Genomic DNA, 16,907 nt, shown 5'->3' on the forward strand with positions numbered 1-16,907 from the left:
CAACTTGTCTCAGCCTCGGCATGCGGTGCGGCCCATTAGTCCAGCGTCCTCACCTCGATGTCGATATTAAACTCCAAGTAGAACAGCTGGCAAAATCCTCTGGCGAGCTTGATCCCACCAGCCACATGCGCGAACAGTTGATTTTTAGCATCCGCATTACCTGCAGCTACAACAAAAGACGCCGGCACGTCGATTAAAAGGCCAGGTTTGTCTGCTGAAGGCTGCTCATTATCTTCTGACTTCTTAAAGTTAAACAGGAAACAGCACTGCAACTTATCCACTACCAACTAGCCCGTTTAATCTTGTCCTTGGAAGGACTTTCGTTCTTACACGTTTGAGGATCAAGTCGGCGTGCCGACTGGGTCCGTAGGAAAGGCGTTGGTTCATTTTTTTTTTTAAAATAACCCATTTGTTCGCTCCGAACACGATCTCCAAGTTATATCATACCAGAACGGGGCCACGTAGGTACTGCTACACAACGCGTACGAATTGGTCATGAGGCCACTGTGATCTGTTACCGGAAGCGGATTTATTCACTCTCCACTGTCGCACGGCTCTCATCAGATAGTGGCGATGAGGAGGTCCCATCGCTGGCGGCTAGCGATTAACCGACCGAAATTGAAACTACATTTTTTGTAACTATTTGAGTATTTTCGAGTCCGTTTCAGTACTCACCACTGGGTGTACGATATATCCACGTATATAACACTTGTTTGTCTGGGTTCTGTGCCGCTGATTTTTATTTAATTTCTCCTTTTAACTAAACGCATGTCTTTATTGTGTAACCAAATCCTTGGCCAGCATCATGGAGTTTATTCAAATTAAAGTCCAGCGTTTGTGGGTCGTGCTTGATTTATCAACATACACTAGAATTTGAAGCAGCAATGGGCGTGTGCTGATTTTGTCAATGTTAATTAAGTAATGTGATTAAAAACACGCTCATTTTTCCTTCAAACATTTATGGTTGATTTTGGGTTTCGAATAGCGTACATAATTGAATCTACTGCAATTGTAATAAAATACGTGTGTTTATTCATAGTATATAACGTCACATCAAACTTCTTGCTCAATAAACTTAGGTAAAGCATGCACGAGAGCGATTAAAGCAAACGTTATTTCTTCAGAACTCCCATGTATATATAGTGCCGTTTACTTGTAACAGTTATAAAAATATTAATTCGCTTTTCGCTCCTTTCAAGTTACTGTAAATTATTTAAATTTCCGTAAAATCACACTGTGCAAGGACACACAGGGGTCCATCACCGAGTTGGCCGTCGTACCCTAAAATAGATTTATATGATTGTTAATAGGAAAATAACAAAACAAGAAAAGAGGGAATCAATTAATTAATCTCTCGATAACACCAGTGTCTCGGTTTAACTGCAAGACAAAATTGTAATAAATCATTCTAAATAATAACTAGGATTAGCCAAGACGATGTACATTGCAGACGTCCCTTAACCGTATAAAATAGTCCGGATGGGTTCCAACGCGATCTGTTCTAATTTTCTAGAGGCAACACCGCAAGATAAAAAAGGTTCAATTTTTCGAATGTAACCTCGTTAAAATTACACATTGATAAGGATAACAATACTATTAAAAATTGTGCATTATCGACGAAACAAGTGCTCCTGTCATAGTCATTAAAACTCCAAGGCAAATATGGAGTTGGTTTTATTTTTTCACGGTTCACACCAGCGATTGATTGAATAAAACAATTGTTAACTGGACATTGCCAGAATACAGGTGTCACTTTGAGAAGCGATAACACTTTTACCTCTCGAGAGTCCCAACGAAATAGGTCGACAACTTCATGATTTCGATTTAGCAGCGTGTCTTTATAGCCTCTCGTTTTCTCTCTGTCATGCGATTTTTCCATATATCTATATTTCAGTGTCATTCAAAACACTACTGCACAACTTGTTGTAGATCATATTATAGCTGTAACCTGATTTCCCTCGTAGGTATGCACCTATACACGATTGCAACCGCCCCTGTCTTGTTCCCTATATCCCAGCTTGACCGGCGGCATAGCACCTTTTTAATCACTTAGATAGCCTTTCGCCTGCCTCTCCTTTGTTTTCACTTTTCATCTATCGAGTTCTGCCAGGGGTGCCAGTATTATCTGTTATAAAATCAACGAGTTAGCGAGTTAATCATGTTCATAGTCTTCGTCAATACGTGTCCATTCCTTCTCATTCAAGGGCAAATCCCTCAACTTAAACCTCGCCTGGACCTTAGAGGATGAGCAAATTTTTGTACTGCGTAAGAACAAACTCTGGTAAATGCTTACACAGCAATTGCCTATCGATGCAGTGTAGTTCAACGCTGGCGTAGTCGAGAAATGTTAAGAGGCTGGTGAGATCCGGGTCGCTTCGGCCAACCGCTATCAGTGGTAAGGCGCATGTTTTTAGGTATTGACAGAGTAGGCCTACATAATCTTCGCTGTAGTCTAAATGAAATTGTGCAAGAAACACAAAAACGCCCAACGTGAAGGGGACACAATCTATCGTTTGTTTGCTTCTGGCTGTGAGGCAGCCAACCGTTCGAGAATAAGCAAACTTCGGCATACATGTGGTGGTGAAAAGTGCCATGAACATGGCCAGATTCGGAATCGGGTGCGCTGGTTGCTCATTGTAGATCTGTCGAACCGGCTCGTATAGTCCAGTATATTTAAGGTAGTTGGAAAGTCGATCAATAAATTCGTTGTCAGCTGGCTGTGTCCGTTCAGGCAGTTGCAACATTATCGCATCGTTTAAGTTTGTCAGAGCGGCAGATAAATTTTTCCCGTTGAATTTTGCATTCTTGTAAAGCTCATGACCGATATGGCGTCGGAGAAGAATCATCTGTCCGACACGCATTAACGCTGCGACCAAATTCGGGTAGACTTTGGCAATTTTTGCAGCCGATGACGCCCACAGCTTTGCCATAGCCTCGGGCTGAGTTTTCTTCATAGTCCGTTGCACCGCGCCCAATCCCTCTACCCAGATCTGTGTGTCAAGGGTTTTCGCCAGTGAATCAGTCATATTCTTAAGTTCAGTAGCAATTCGAAACGAGTACACCCTATCTAATCCAACCATGCCGACGGCTCCTACCGCCCGAAGTAGTAGCGAAAATTCTGTCAGGATAATGACTTTCCTGTGCGTTATTCGATCGTACCAGGTGCACAGCGAGTCGACATAGATCGTCGACTTTGGATCGGTTAAGCGGAAAAGTTCGTTTGCCAAACGCCCGACAAAATTCGCAGCTGTCCCGTCAATCGGGGGATGCTTCGGGATAGGAATTTCCCGTGATTGATACTCCGATTCCCAGTCGTGTATCTGCTGCCGGAGGTACATGTTACACTCTTGCTCGACATTGTAGTTGACTATACGTGCAAACTCCTCCTGAAACATCTTCAGGCCCCTGATGCCGATGTAGTCCTGGACGTATTCGAACGATCGATAATATCGGCTTATAATGTTGGAGAGAGCACTCAACTTTTCCATCATTTCGCCCGGCTTCGGCTTCAACGAGAACGTCAAACCATTGTGCAACGACAGACTAAGCTGATTAACCAACTCCTTTCGAATTCCGTCCTCAAGTAATTGTTTCGGATCAATCTCGACGATACCGACCAATGTGGTTTTCATCTCAAGGACTCCATCAGTGAAAACGCTGATGTCGTGGGACAGCTTAGCAACTTCGACACGCTCATCGATCTGGGCGAAGTGTTTTAACTGGTCTTTCATTAGACGCGGAGGCAGTTGTTGAAGGTGGCTTGTTTGAATTTTGATAATACGAGCCAGCAGAGAAAACATCGTCTCGGGAATAATATGAAACACCCGTCGTATATAACTGACTAGCTCCTGTGAGTAGAAGGCAGATACGGCTTCCACATCTGGAAATTGACGGCACAATATGTATAACGTTACACACTATAATAGATGATGCTCGTGCTTGATACAATAGTGACTATATGATTAAAAATGTTGGTATTTGCTAAGGGAAAAATAGTCTTACTAGATTCAGCTGAAAGTGTTAGTAGTTCGCATACATAATTGCTATGCGAAGCGGCTGTGGACAAGTTCAAATAATGATAATCAGATGAAATACTTATTAATCTATATAAAGCTAATATATTAGATTTTAATTTAAGCTCGTGTAAATCAATTTAAAGCGTATAAGAATATATTACTTCTAAGTATGAATAGCGGATACACTTTGGTTGTTTTCGATTAAATTTTGACGCATGTTACCTTGTGATCTTGCCTGGACGATGCGCCTAAGGGGCAGATCAAGAGCCGATGCCAGCTTTAGGAAAATCGTCCTCAGTTTCACAACTGTTCCAGGATTCTCTTTTATGCTGCGTTGCATATGGGCTGTATAGGCATCAATTAGTATCCAAGCGTACGAAACATCTACAATTACATCCAATTTCGTCAATAGTTCAACATTGACCGACAGCAGGCGTAGCATACAGTGCAGAAATTGCCGGCTTTCATCGACAAATTGCCTCACTTGAATACAACCTATTCAAACACCGTGACAAGCATAAACGTTATAGTCTCGTATCATTTGTTTTCATTTTTTATTTATTTTTTTAACGAGCATTTTTTTAACACTATCTATTTTATAGCAAAAAAAAAAAGGAAAACAAATGTATCAGTTAGAATTACTACCGAATCATTCAAGGCTTTAGCTGAGGCTTAACGAATATTTCTTTTACTTTTCTATCTTAAACTAAGTGCCCCCAACCAAATATGTATCTGATGGACAAATATTCCATTTAGTTCTAAATATCCATGTATAAATTCACCTTCTATTTGATGATACTGTTTAACTTTGTTCAGCGCGTCGATCAGTTGAACGATCTTTCTGCTATCAGCAACTGGACTTTCATGGCTAAGATTGGTAACCTGCTCAACGGTTGCCTCGAACCATCCCTGCAGTTGCTCGTTCTTTTCAATCCGGTTAAGTGGCTTACTACCAGAGTAGACTTCAGAGAGCTCCTGAAGTCTTTCATTACTCTCTTTTTTAAAGAATTCCCATTTAGCATTCTTCTGCCGCAACAGCTCCCGATAGATTTCCCTAAATTTGTGTTCGAATTCCGCTGTGACCAGCAACAGCTTGAACAGCTGGAGCACGTCGTGCTTTTGCAGGACGATATCGCGCAGCTGGCGGGCCCGCTTCGTAACCGTGTCCGGAACCATGGCCGTATGCAACAGTAGCCAACGAAGAACCACGTTCCGCATTCTTGCAGCAGCCAATAGCTTTTGCACTTCGTCGAGTACCAGTTCGTAAGTGGGTACACCCTCGTTGAGAAGCTGCTCGGTTTGAGCTAACAGCTCTTCAACTTGCCTGTGCATTTTTTCACAACGCGTCTGAACGGCCTTCAAATCTTGGACGTTTTGCAAGGCCGCCTTTGCTGCCCTGTACGGCTCCCAGGCATCGATTAAGTTCACGACATTGCCCATGTAAGTGGCTATCACCCAGTTGTCAGGGAAGTACCGATCTACAATCTCGCGCATGATGGCTGGCTCGCCATGGAGGATCTTTGGATAGAAAAATAGTGCAATGTAGATCAGCGCCGCCTGGTTCGCCAGCGCCACACTACGATGTTCCGGCTGCGGATACAACGGGATCTGATTGTAGATGTCATCGGAGCGCAGGCGGCCCAAGAGCAATACAACGAAGCCTAGATCAACACCTGCTCTCTTGAAGTAGTCCTCGGGATAACCAGCAGGACGCGTTTTGCTTCGAGCCACGTATCCCGTCGAGCGAAGAAGTTTGCACACGTCATCCATGTTTGAGTCGATGTTGGACTTCTGCGCTGAATACCGATAATACAGTACAAGTATTCGTTCACGAACCGTTCCCTCGAACTTTTCGTCAATGAACAATAATATCACACCGCATATATACAATGCTTCGGCAAGCAACTGTTTGCCGTCAACGTTGTCGAGAACGGATTCGAGACTCTGTTGCATGTAGACTCCTTCGTTGAGCTCCTCGAGAAACTGATTTAATTCAACGGTATAACTATAAACACACTCGAATGCAAGATATAACTTCGACAATGACTCAAGATGATTTTCTTTAAATACCTCGTCCATTTCGGCTATTCGCGGCTCATTGTCAAGCCGCTTTTCGAACGCGTCGATGTTTTTGAAGTAACTGAAATCCAGTAGAATGTCGGAATATCGATCATCGCTCAGTTGCGAAGGTATCATTGATGAGAGTCGAGTCAATTTGGCAATGATGGTGTGACCCTGCGACACGATTCTAAGTAGAGTTTGCCCACAGGGGCTGTTCTCGGCCAGGAAGTCCATCTGCAATATGGCCGATAGCCGTGCAGTAAATAGAGTTCACAGGAAAGGTGAGCCGAAAACCTTTAATTGATACATGTGTAAAACAAATAGAGGAATGAAAGATGATCATTTGTGGGAACGCCATTATCTCTGTTCGACGGAAAGATTTAGAATAAAGGCAAGAAAAAACCTCAGCTTCATAGTAAGTCGTTATCTCCCAGTGATACATGTAGAGATTCACACGTCAAATTGGCGTTAGACAATTCCACTTCTATCTGGCGTCCGATTTTATATTCACTGAATTTATAGATGATTTCCATTTAATAACATCCACTTAGTTTATCGATTAATAAACGTAACCGAAAATTCATAAATATTAATAAAATCAAATCCACTATTGTTACATATATATATATATATATATATATATATATATACAAGAATTACATATATATACAAGAACTTCAAATAATCTAATTTAAGAACATCATCGGCTATTATTAATAATGCTTACATATATAGCTAGGTCGGCCGGGCACGCAACCATTTCGGCAATTGTAGCCAATTTATGTTTGTTTAACTTTTTTTTTGCGCGGTTCCACCGATTATATTGCCATGTACAGCAAGTGCAAAAAATCTCAACGCAAAACGGCTTATTCAGACCCACCCTGCCTTCACGAACCCGCTTAGATGTCCTATAGAACGCCTCACAACATACATACAAACATCTTCGGGGACAGTGTTTATAAAAATCATCTGTTATTTATTAACACTCACCCCCTGTGGACAAAATCGGTTGCCGCCCTGACAAATCAGTTTTACGGTCGTCTTTGAAGCTGTCATTTCAAAAAGCTTCACACAGTTCTGTCTAAGTAGAACATCGCTGCTATCGATCACATGATCTCAATTGTTCACCAGTAGTTTCGTTGGATCTATCACTTCTATGTATATATTTTGATCGAGTTCGGGCGACAAACAGCGTGCGGAAACCGTTAATGACAGAAGCTTGCATAGAAGGTACGCTCGTCGAGCGCTAGCCTCGTAGTAAGTAGATGGCTATGAATCAGTATGGAAATAAACGTAATCTGGAGACAAGCCAAAGGCAACGTTTACGCGAAGTTACGCCTAAGGAACAATAAAGATAGCTGATCCCAATTTCGATCCTCACAGCTAATTTCGAGAACGTTTTAGTGTGAATTATCAGTCAGGCCTGATACCGTGGGAGCCTTCCCTGCACAACCACGATAATGAAAGCAAATTGAAAAAGGTAAAATAAAGGCTTGTGCGAGCCCTGTAAAGCCAATCCTTCAAAAACATTAATTATAGCTCGTATGCAAACTCCGTAGATTTATCTAATTTTTTCTTAGAGTTGGCTATAAATACTGCAGATGTCATCTTCAGAAAGAACAGGGTTTAGCATCTGGGTCTCACCGCGACATCGCCGTCAGGATGCGTTCTCGCAAGGTGCGCACCCGTTATCCGGAAAAGTGCCAGTTCCGATTAATAGGTAAAACTCGAAGAAACCGAATTCTGTTCGAAGGACGCAAACTGTGAAGGATTGCACATTGCTTTAGACATCTGTTTCGAAGACTGTACGACATATGTACATACGATTCTGTCTTTTAAGAAAAAAAAGCAAACTTATTTGCGAAATGTTGGCATAGTTTGACGTATATGGATTTTTCCCTGCAAGACGTCCCACTCGCTCAAAACACATCTGCTTACCATCCACTTGTTGTATTTTGTCAAAAAGATGCTAAAATAATGATTAAGAGTAACACTTGTTTATAATGAAACCATATAGAAGCTGAATATAGATTTAGCAAGAGTCATCATTTTCATGTGGTTAAAAATGATGCCACATAGAGAATAGCGGTCGCTTCCAGTTTTGCTCCGACCGAATTTTTATTTCGAACTATTAGATGCGCACGCTTTTCTATACAACAATAATCGAAGCTGATAGATGATGATCGCTGTTAAAGCTTGAGTGAATATTTATTTATAGCATTTACTGGCCATATTTAACTAAACATGTTAGCTCGGCCAACAACGAAAACATTTGTCTGAACCACAGACATCGTTAGTCGTTATTGCGACACCGGAACAAATAATCGGGTTCTTTTAGACCTTCCGTAAAATGCCCAGGTTCGTCGATGAAATTTCAAGGTCGTTTTGAGATCAACATTCAATTATGTAGATAAGTAGCCATTTGAGTGGCACACTAGTTATATAGAAGCATATGGCGTACGAGTATCGTATGTTCATTTCATTAGTATTCATCTTACAACCCCCCCTTAACTGATCATGTGAGTTGTCTGGCAGATATTGGGTGCAGGTAACGCGTTCGTTCACAAAATTCGGAAATCTTTCAAAACAAGAAAACGTTTCTCAGTGCCAACTTTTGAATGCTTGGAGTGCTTCATAATCTCCCAGTTTTAGGCCTCTTTAGATAGAAAAATCGTGGGCTGCACGCATTCAACCTTGTCGTCTACTGAACTTATGGACACCAGAAATGATATGGGTTCAAAACTGGGCGTTGGACGAAGCCAGCCGTCTGAGACAACTCATAACGGAAACAACACTGGACGTAAGAGTCCGAAACAATTAGAATTCGATAAGCTGAAGAGTTTTAATTGTGATTTTCCGGAAATACTAGCAACGCTTAAATTTCTAAGAAATATTACATCATCGCACTACGGTACAGAGAACGGTTTCACATGTGCTTCTACGTTTTTCCATCACGTTGCTACGTCTAAAACGGAAACAGTGGTTCTAATGAGTTAAGATGATTGTGTCGCACTGGAAGTCAATTTAACTGCTGCCCTATTTACTGTTTATGACTGTTAACCATTTAACTAGTTATACATTTTCTTGCAGCCGATACTTCAGTCATTTGATAACTTACATAATACAAGGAGTGGTCTTGCTGGGCAACTTGGATGGGCATTAAGTTATAAATATTTGAGAATGCTTGTGCTCACTTATGGAACGATGAAACGTGCAAGTTCCACACCTTTGTTTAAGTGAGAAAAATTTGAAGTAAAATGAGGTATCACGCTGATATATAGAATAGAAGATTCACATATTCGCTACGCGTAAACCTACGTCGACGCTTTAATCCGTGTGTTATCGTTAAAATCGGGAATCGTTAAAAGTATCCTTTTCACTGGTCCCGCAGAAGCTATTCGTCAAGAAGTCGTAGAGCGCGCAAGTTAACTGAAATTAGACGAGAAAATGTCGCAAAATAGGAAGATTACTATTTTTTTTTAAATATTACTATTATTAGAAAAAGGAAAATTGTTATTAATTCACTTATTAATGATCTAGCAACCTATAAACATAGTGGAGCACAGCAACACGGACAGATGCACACCTAACTGTTGTTTCTGCATACTGTTGCTTATTGATCCTTTGTCCTCATTCGTGCAGTTGAAACGCAGAGGGGCTAATATATTATTATATATATATATATATATATATATATATATTATATATATTAATCCACAATCTTCCATCTCAGACGACTGTAGTGGATGGAAATCATAAATATCTTCATCACACTTGAACTTTGTTTATTTCATAAGGCATCACATATTTAAGAATGAACTTCAAAAACAATCGTTGTCCAAAGAAACTCCCTAAACACAATAAATTTTTAAAGATGAGATTCAAAGATAGATAGTAGAATACTCTGGGCAAACGGGTATGGGGTAAGCTAACCCGGACGGCGTTGATTCATACGAAAGCATAGCATACGAAAGAATTTAGGGCGCATAATAGTTCTCGACGGATCCAGCTGCTACACATTTCCCGAATGCACTGTTAAGTGAATAAAGAGGACATCTTTTTTACCCATTGGAGTTTATAATTAGCTAGAAGTTTTCATTCTACCAACGTGTATCTTGACCAATAACATGACGCGTAATGCTAATAGCGGAGCTGGGTCTCATTCGAATCTTCTTTAACCTGCTGCCTTAATGAATCATGTAAACCATTTGTGCGCCGATGACAAACATCGCATTTATGTTTCATGACTTAGGAATAGGAAGCGCGAGGTGCCATTTTTGGCCATGTTCGAAGAGTTTGGAACAATCTTTGTAAAAAAAAAAAGTTGAAGGTATATAGAAAAATATAGACATAGCTTTCTTTAACTAGACAAAGGCGAATTCACATATTGTTGGCGGGTTTCGATGCTACCACTTTTCTACTGTTTTACATCAGTCAAAAAGTTGTGTGTTCTTTGTGCATTGCCGGATCCTTCCATGATAAAGTACGTAACATATTTACCAGTGAAACTTAGCGACAGCTGGTGGTCTCGGTTCAAATCCGAGCATAGTTTTGTGCGTATTGGGACTCAATCGTGCGGAGGGAGTAATGTCTAGCAGCTGAAGTATCACGTGCAATACATATTCAAGGCCAGATAACGTTCTTGTAATGCCCTGCATAAAAAATTAACACCTATGAAATCCTTTGTAATAGCCCCATATTCACTCAAATAAACAGCTTTCCCGCTCAACAAGCCGGGCAGCAAATGTGTCGCGGTATAAAATAGTGCTCAACGCCAGTTCCGGGCGTAAGGCTTAAAACGTGACTTGCAAATCAGCTACTTCTCGTATTTAGTGTGCTCTCTGCCACTAAATCGTTGGACGATTAAAATAACTGGTCTTTTTTTGTTTTTGATTTCCCCTTGATAGCTTGCGGTATTTTTGGCCTCGTAGCCCAAAATGGGCATGTATTATTTGGTTTAGAGGGATGCGCCCCTTTTCTTAATAAATTCAGATAAAATAACCAAATTAATTCCCAGTTAATGCTCACTCATGTTTCCTGAGCATATTGTCATCTAAGCGCTGTGTGTCAGTAACTCAGCGGAAGTTAAGCCAGAGTAACTTTTTAAGTTGAATCTAGGGTGGAGTGATTATTAAGCTATAATAGGAAAATAATGAAACGCTACCTAATATAGTTATATTTATAGCACGCATGATCCCTATTGTTTTTTGCGAAACCACGTTCTCAGACATTGCACAGTGCAATGAGCGAATAACAGAGGCGTGTTAAGTGTCCATTCATTGAGAATTATGTATTGTTCTCTCATTCAAGATAGTGTATTTCGAAAGAATCTGTGGTAAAACTATTCATTGTATATTGGTCGTCGACGAAAGCAAATCAATATATACAACGAGCCACAGAGCGTCATTTTATTACAGGTAACGATGTTTTCAAATCTTCGCTCCTCGATTTTATACAAATAATCTGTTGTTCAAACTCTATGAGATCGACATAGGCTACGAGTAAACCTGCGGTGAGATTAAGCGTACAGAGGTTGAGGCAGGACTTGACTTGGACACGCCGCCGACGGTAGGTCCTTGATTGCTATATGGGAGTAAGCAACACGAAGCCAGCAACTATTAATGTTTAGGCAAGTGCTGCCACAAAGTTCTAAGCTCTGCCGACGTATCTATAAAGTCTCTAAAGAAAAAAGTAAGTTAGTTAATTTCTATGTACTATATTCTGTCATTTATTTGGCAATGCTGACCGAAGACCCGTTCGTGTGTCATCAAAATATAAACAATATTTAATCCACTTGTAACCTTCAACCTAATTCGAAGACAGATTCACGAAACACTATCAATAGAATATATTTCGAGTTTGTAGTGGAAAAGACTATTCGTATGCCATACCGTATCACAGCTATGAAAGGAAGAGGCACGGTAATTTCTAACCTAGTCCCTTATCCGCACAAAGCCAACGGTCCCAAAAATGAATGTTTAATGGTGCATGCTTCACAGACGATAACGAACATGGTGACAGTAGTACAGTATAGTGCCTTTCCCTTCCATTTGCCCCTGGAGACGTCGACGAATTGCAAACATATTCCTTTCAATTATACGACAATTCATGAACAAGATGTCGGCCACACAACTCGAACATTAATATAATTACTATTGTTTAACTGGCATTGGGGCACTTTTCAACAGATCACGCTACCTACCTTGGTGATGTCGAAGTATAGCTAATGGTGGGAACAGGATATATAGATCCAGGCCATCGTAATCGTACGGCCGTCCAGTGAGAGGAACACGTTGCACCAGTTGTGTGAGGTGACTGCGCTGCGCTTCGAAGGAACCGTTGCATCGGTGACATATACGAGCGTAAGACAAAATTGTAAAGCAGTTTTGCGTGCTTAACTAAAGGTTGTGGACATTTTTTTTTCGTCTCGAGCGTTCGGAATATGCGGACCTAGTTCTACCGCCAGCTGTAGAGTCAATGTATTCTCTACTTCACATCTGGCTTTGCGTCGGATGTTGTTAGCACGAAACCTAATTGGCAACTTCTTACGGCTTGGGAGTCTTGAAGAGATGTTGTCATTTGCTCTACTCAAGAGATCTGTTTATGTGTTTCCTGGATGATCTTTCCGTCCCACTTTATCGAAGAAGTATGCTATATTGAAATAGCTACCGTAGCAAAAAATCATGTCTTGCTGTTTGTACCAACTACCTGATCGAATTGCTTAAAAAATCGTGCAAACATTTACTTAGACCAAATCGTTAGTTACATCGAAAAATCAAGTGCGAAGAAACTTGGACATGTACTGGAAAAAGAAGCAATTTCTAATTGTATTATCACTATTTCTATTAGGCTCTAGATATGCCGTAGTTAAGCAGAAAGCGAAGACAAATACATCTATCCCTGTATAATCATACACGTAATAACTTACCGGGACGATTTTTCTTTACATTATATGTTAGATGATTTATTTTGATCGATACCTTCATAGCAGTAGCTTTGACTTTCACGTTGTCCATGAACCGCAGTGATTTCTGTTTGCCTGCAGTCAGTCATCTAAGGGAATTGATTATAAGTAACACGTGCACACTATTAGGCGAGTTGTCACAAGATGATAATAAGATAATTTCATTTCGGTTAGTTATTTTTGTCATTTGAATTTTGTGGAACTTTAATGACACTTTTTCACAGTCTATAAGCACTAACTAACAGTTGATCTGATCGGATCTCTGACGAGATCATTACGCTTGTTGAAAGCATGCCCCCTGACTCTGTGAATGCCTCTGTGTGCGTAACTCATTACGTAGAAACATAATGGCTTGTCCGGTACGATCGATTGGCGAACGGTAATGCTAATGTAGAAGAAAACTCATAAGCTAGAGGACGAGATGGCTATTTTTGCCTGTCTAGGGTGCCCTGTTAGCAGCAGGCGCTCAAACAATTCGATCTGTAGCGCAAAATTTTGCGTCTCCAGACATTTCATCTTGTGTTTAACAAGCCGTATATAACCCAGTAAAACAAGTTATTAATTACTGTTTCCTGCATAGAGCGCACGTAAACATTGTGTCGCTTATGAAGTTAATTTTGGCTAACTACAATAATTAGATGACCAAGTATAGGTCATTTCCTTCATTGAAATTGACGCCTGATTATGAATCGCCACCGTTAGAAAGCCGCAAGAAATGGCGTAACTGTGTTTTTCATTGTTTTGTGCATAAACAGAAACGTTGGATTTACTATATATATCGTTATTATACCTTGTTACAGATCTGGGAAAGGAAACTCCAGCGGCTCGTAACTTACGTGTCAAACATTTTAGTAAGTTAGAATATAGAATCGAACATCCATCAGAGCCCGGATGGAAAAGTGGTGAGCTTTATCTGATTATATAAGTACATGATAATTATGCTAAAGCTTTGTAAGGACGAGCGTAATTAGAGTCCTAGTAGGTAGGAAATGTTTCAGTTTTTGTGTGTGGCTATAGGCGGCTTCTCCCACCAGTAAGAAATGCCCAAGATCAAACCTACATTACTGCACTTTCAAAAGGTGAAGTAAGCGTGTATCTCTAAGCAGTCGAGGTAGTAGTAGTAGTAGTTTGGTCCATCGTGGAACAGAGTTCGTACGTCCTGGATCTCACGCAGCAGAGGGAGCTTCGAATCAAAGCCTGAAATTGTATTCCTCTTTCTTTGATTAAGCATTCACAACGAACATGGAAAATAAAAACAATATGGTAAAAAAGGAAGAAGGAAAAAAGTCAGTGTTACAACGGGTTAACAAAGACTTCCCTACGTTGTGTCCATTTTTAGCCTTGAACCTTCCTATTTTTTAGGTTCCTATGCAATGTGTTCGATTATAAAACCGTCCCCATTGTGACGAACTGATAATTCGTTTGTCTACGAAACGTTTGGTTTTTGGCAGACTCTCGGATGCCTGGAGTGTGTTACAGTTTCCTTCTCGGAAGCTCTTGGGCATTTAGCTTAGTGAAATAGCCTGGAAGCCTTGGAAACCGGACGAAAACACGCGATTCGCCTTATGGAGGAGAAACGGACCAACCGTCTGGAGCAATGTTTAATTGAAACAGTAGAATCGGATTTCAAAACTCTTCTATTATGACCGTTACAGAGACGATTCCTAACTCTCGAAAATAAAAAAATATAAATAATTTTCGTCGTCTTTTACACACCATTACATTTCCTTCCGTATAGTATTTATAATAACAATTATAGTTATCGGCTTGTTTCCTGCATTGGCGTGACTGCCGCTATAACATTAATTAGTCTGGTTCGAATTTCAGATCGGTCGAATTATAGTTAAATTTTATTCGAATGCATCTTGCGGCCGCATTTTATGCGATAGTCATCGATGCGCGCTAGTAAATCGAGTGATACAGCTGATCAAACGTGAAATCACACGTAAATGATGCCCTTCCATCTCCCCGGCATCGAAGCAGCGTGACGGGTTTGCCACAGCTCCACGATTTGTAAATTGTTCTCTTCTTGAAATAGCCCCGGCTAACGTGAATGTTCTAGACTAACTAAACAGTGGATCTTCAACATTAACTCGATCGTCGGCTTCGTGTCTAATACATCTTCATATAGTTTTTCAATTCATTCATCCATTCTCTACTTGATAGTCTATCGTGCGTTGCACGGCTAAATTGAATCGACTGTTTATTAAAGGAGATTAGCAGACGATATTGTTCAGTATTCGATCTGTCTATATGAACGTATCTATGTCACTTTATAAAGAAAAGGAAACCTGCCAACGTGTGGCGTTTTGTGTCTCGCATCACAGACAACTGCAATCCGCAAGTTCCTCCAAGCAGTCTTCAACTGAATCGTTATGGTGTTTTTTGTTGTCAGAACGCAAGATTGTCTGCTTGCTTACGATGGCTACGGCGACGACAATCGATTAATACGAAGGAAAAAAATAGCACTTGATTCGGTGGGAACCGGGTCTGCAAGGTAAAAGGGTCAACGATACACGGTGCAAACGTATCATTGCTAGCTTTCCAGGCTGCAGAGAGCCGGCGTCCTGGGGTAAGGGGTTTTGGCCTGTGGAAACCAGATCGCCCGTAAATCCCGATTAATCGAATTAATTTACCAAGGCAGAAGCTAATAGAGATGAAATAGCTGACGAATTAATGGGTACTGGTGCAAAATAAAGAAGGAATCGCAAAGAAAAAAAACGCTGCTAAAGTATAAACCTTCAAACCTTATCTGCAATTGTCTGCTTAAACGAAACGAACACACGGTCACGCGTACTGCTATGCTGACAAACAATAGGACGGCGACTTCGAGAGAAGTGGATCATTGAAATCGTTAATTGTTTCACTTGTTCATGCAACTGATTCCTGAACAATGTGATCTGAATCGTTTTAGGCCTTAGGTGATCTGATCCGAACAGGTGGCTACCTGGTACAACGAATTTTAGTTTTAAAAAGGAAGTACCGTAAAAACACACCGCGTATCTTCCTAAACAGAGACTAAAAGGCAGATTAACCTATGTAAAAGTAACAGGGGACACAGTTTACCTTCACCAAGATCTCTAAAGCGTCAGTAATGGCGTATGTTACACTGTGATTCTTACCAGTATTATCACAAGCATCATATACATAAGTTTCCCTAAAAAAGGTGAGCATATTTTACATCTTGTAGGCGCTAGCATCGAACGAGTAGCGTTATCTTAGCAGCTTTTTTTTTTTAAGAATGTACTTTCTTTTCATTGGCCTGTTTAGTTGTATGAGAAATCTTCGTTGGAAACAAAATTCGTACGAGAGTTTGGTTAAAAAGGAATGATAACACGATGCTGGTAAGTTAAAGGGAACAAGGAAACTTATAACTTTATATTAATTCGTTGTTTTACGTACCGTTCCATATCTGCGCCGTGTCTCGCATTCGGACTTTCCAGTTGTCACACTTTTCCTTTACCAGATCATATCTGACATTTGCCTTCACTTGAAACGCAACAAACTGCACAAATTGAAAAACGATAACGCCGATTGCACTCGTGCGAGGCTGTGGCAGACGAGATATAACCTTTGATAGGTTCATTCACATTTATACTTCGTCTGGTTGTTATCAGATAGCGGTCGCGTTCGTGGAGAAGCCCCGGCCAGTTTTATTTGTTCGTGAACGACGTGTTGCCAGCTTCAAAAACCGCATCGTTCCCACGAATTGGTCCGATCGTTCGTAGACACGAAGGCGAGTAGCCAACGCGCCGAAATCAGTACTGACATATATATTCCTATAACGAATATATGTGGGAGCAGATCGAGTTGTTGTCTTCTGCCGTTCCGATTAGTGCGAACGAAGCATTATTACTATTACTCGT

General features: G+C 40.7%; 2 protein-coding genes and 1 long non-coding RNA gene across 8 annotated transcripts; 1 reads left to right on the forward strand and 2 right to left on the reverse strand.

Annotated features, from left to right (window-relative positions):
- Positions 1-1,009: 1,009 nt before the first annotated feature.
- Positions 1,010-16,623, reverse strand: LOC111262863 (uncharacterized). 4 transcript variants are annotated; one of them, XM_086969345.1, is made up of 7 exons: positions 16,444-16,623; positions 14,102-14,238; positions 13,058-13,130; positions 12,280-12,397; positions 11,606-11,660; positions 9,396-9,506; positions 1,010-1,281 (listed from the first exon to the last, which is right to left on the reverse strand). In XM_086969345.1, exons 3-6 carry the CDS (start codon positions 13,128-13,130, stop codon positions 9,423-9,425), a joined length of 330 nt encoding a protein of 109 aa, XP_086825471.1. In that variant the 5' UTR covers positions 14,102-14,238; positions 16,444-16,623; the 3' UTR covers positions 1,010-1,281; positions 9,396-9,422. The 4 variants fall into 4 exon arrangements, with proteins under 4 accessions (XP_086825471.1, XP_086825473.1, XP_086825472.1 ...); XM_086969347.1 differs by having other exon boundaries at positions 12,280-12,402; XM_086969346.1 differs by lacking the exons at positions 1,010-1,281; positions 9,396-9,506 and having other exon boundaries at positions 11,596-11,660; positions 12,280-12,402.
- On the reverse strand, positions 1,638-7,265 carry Strump (WASH complex subunit strump). 3 transcript variants are annotated; one of them, XM_022837454.2, is made up of 4 exons: positions 7,068-7,265; positions 4,799-6,311; positions 4,239-4,511; positions 1,638-3,880 (listed from the first exon to the last, which is right to left on the reverse strand). In XM_022837454.2, the coding sequence occupies exons 1-4, from the start codon at positions 7,131-7,133 to the stop codon at positions 2,238-2,240; spliced, it is 3,495 nt and encodes a 1,164-aa protein (XP_022693189.1). In that variant the 5' UTR covers positions 7,134-7,265; the 3' UTR covers positions 1,638-2,237. The 3 variants fall into 3 exon arrangements, with proteins under 3 accessions (XP_022693189.1, XP_022693192.1, XP_022693191.1); XM_022837457.2 differs by having other exon boundaries at positions 4,799-6,371; XM_022837456.2 differs by lacking the exon at positions 7,068-7,265 and adding an exon at positions 6,805-6,981.
- LOC111262862 (uncharacterized) lies at positions 7,382-14,682 on the forward strand. The gene is made up of 5 exons (XR_002681899.2): positions 7,382-7,557; positions 11,495-11,645; positions 12,266-12,439; positions 13,842-13,943; positions 14,493-14,682. It is a non-coding gene; the product is annotated as an uncharacterized LOC111262862 (long non-coding RNA).
- Positions 16,624-16,907: the final 284 nt, after the last annotated feature.

Source organism: Varroa jacobsoni, unplaced genomic scaffold, assembly GCF_002532875.2.
Source record: "Varroa jacobsoni isolate VJ856 unplaced genomic scaffold, vjacob_1.0 scaffold_709, whole genome shotgun sequence".
Lineage (NCBI taxonomy): Eukaryota > Metazoa > Arthropoda > Arachnida > Mesostigmata > Varroidae > Varroa > Varroa jacobsoni.

Bases quoted from the DNA above. Each gene is read 5' to 3' on its own strand.
- Strump (XM_022837454.2), bottom strand. From the start codon at position 7,133: ATGACAGCTTCAAAGACGACCGTAAAACTGATTTGTCAGGGCGGCAAC. The intron at 6,312-7,067 runs GTGAGTGTTAAT...GCCATATTGCAG, and splicing joins ACCGATTTTGTCCACAGGGG to ATGGACTTCCTGGCCGAGAA. The intron at 3,881-4,238 runs GTAACATGCGTC...GTCAATTTCCAG, and splicing joins CGTCCAGGCAAGATCACAAG to ATGTGGAAGCCGTATCTGCC.
- LOC111262863 (XM_086969345.1), bottom strand. From the start codon at position 13,130: ATGACTGACTGCAGGCAAACAGAAATCACTGCGGTTCATGGACAACGT. The intron at 12,398-13,057 runs GTATCGATCAAA...TTCGAAGCGCAG, and splicing joins TCAAAGCTACTGCTATGAAG to CGCAGTCACCTCACACAACT. The intron at 11,661-12,279 runs GTAGGTAGCGTG...ACTCCCATATAG, and splicing joins TATACTTCGACATCACCAAG to CAATCAAGGACCTACCGTCG.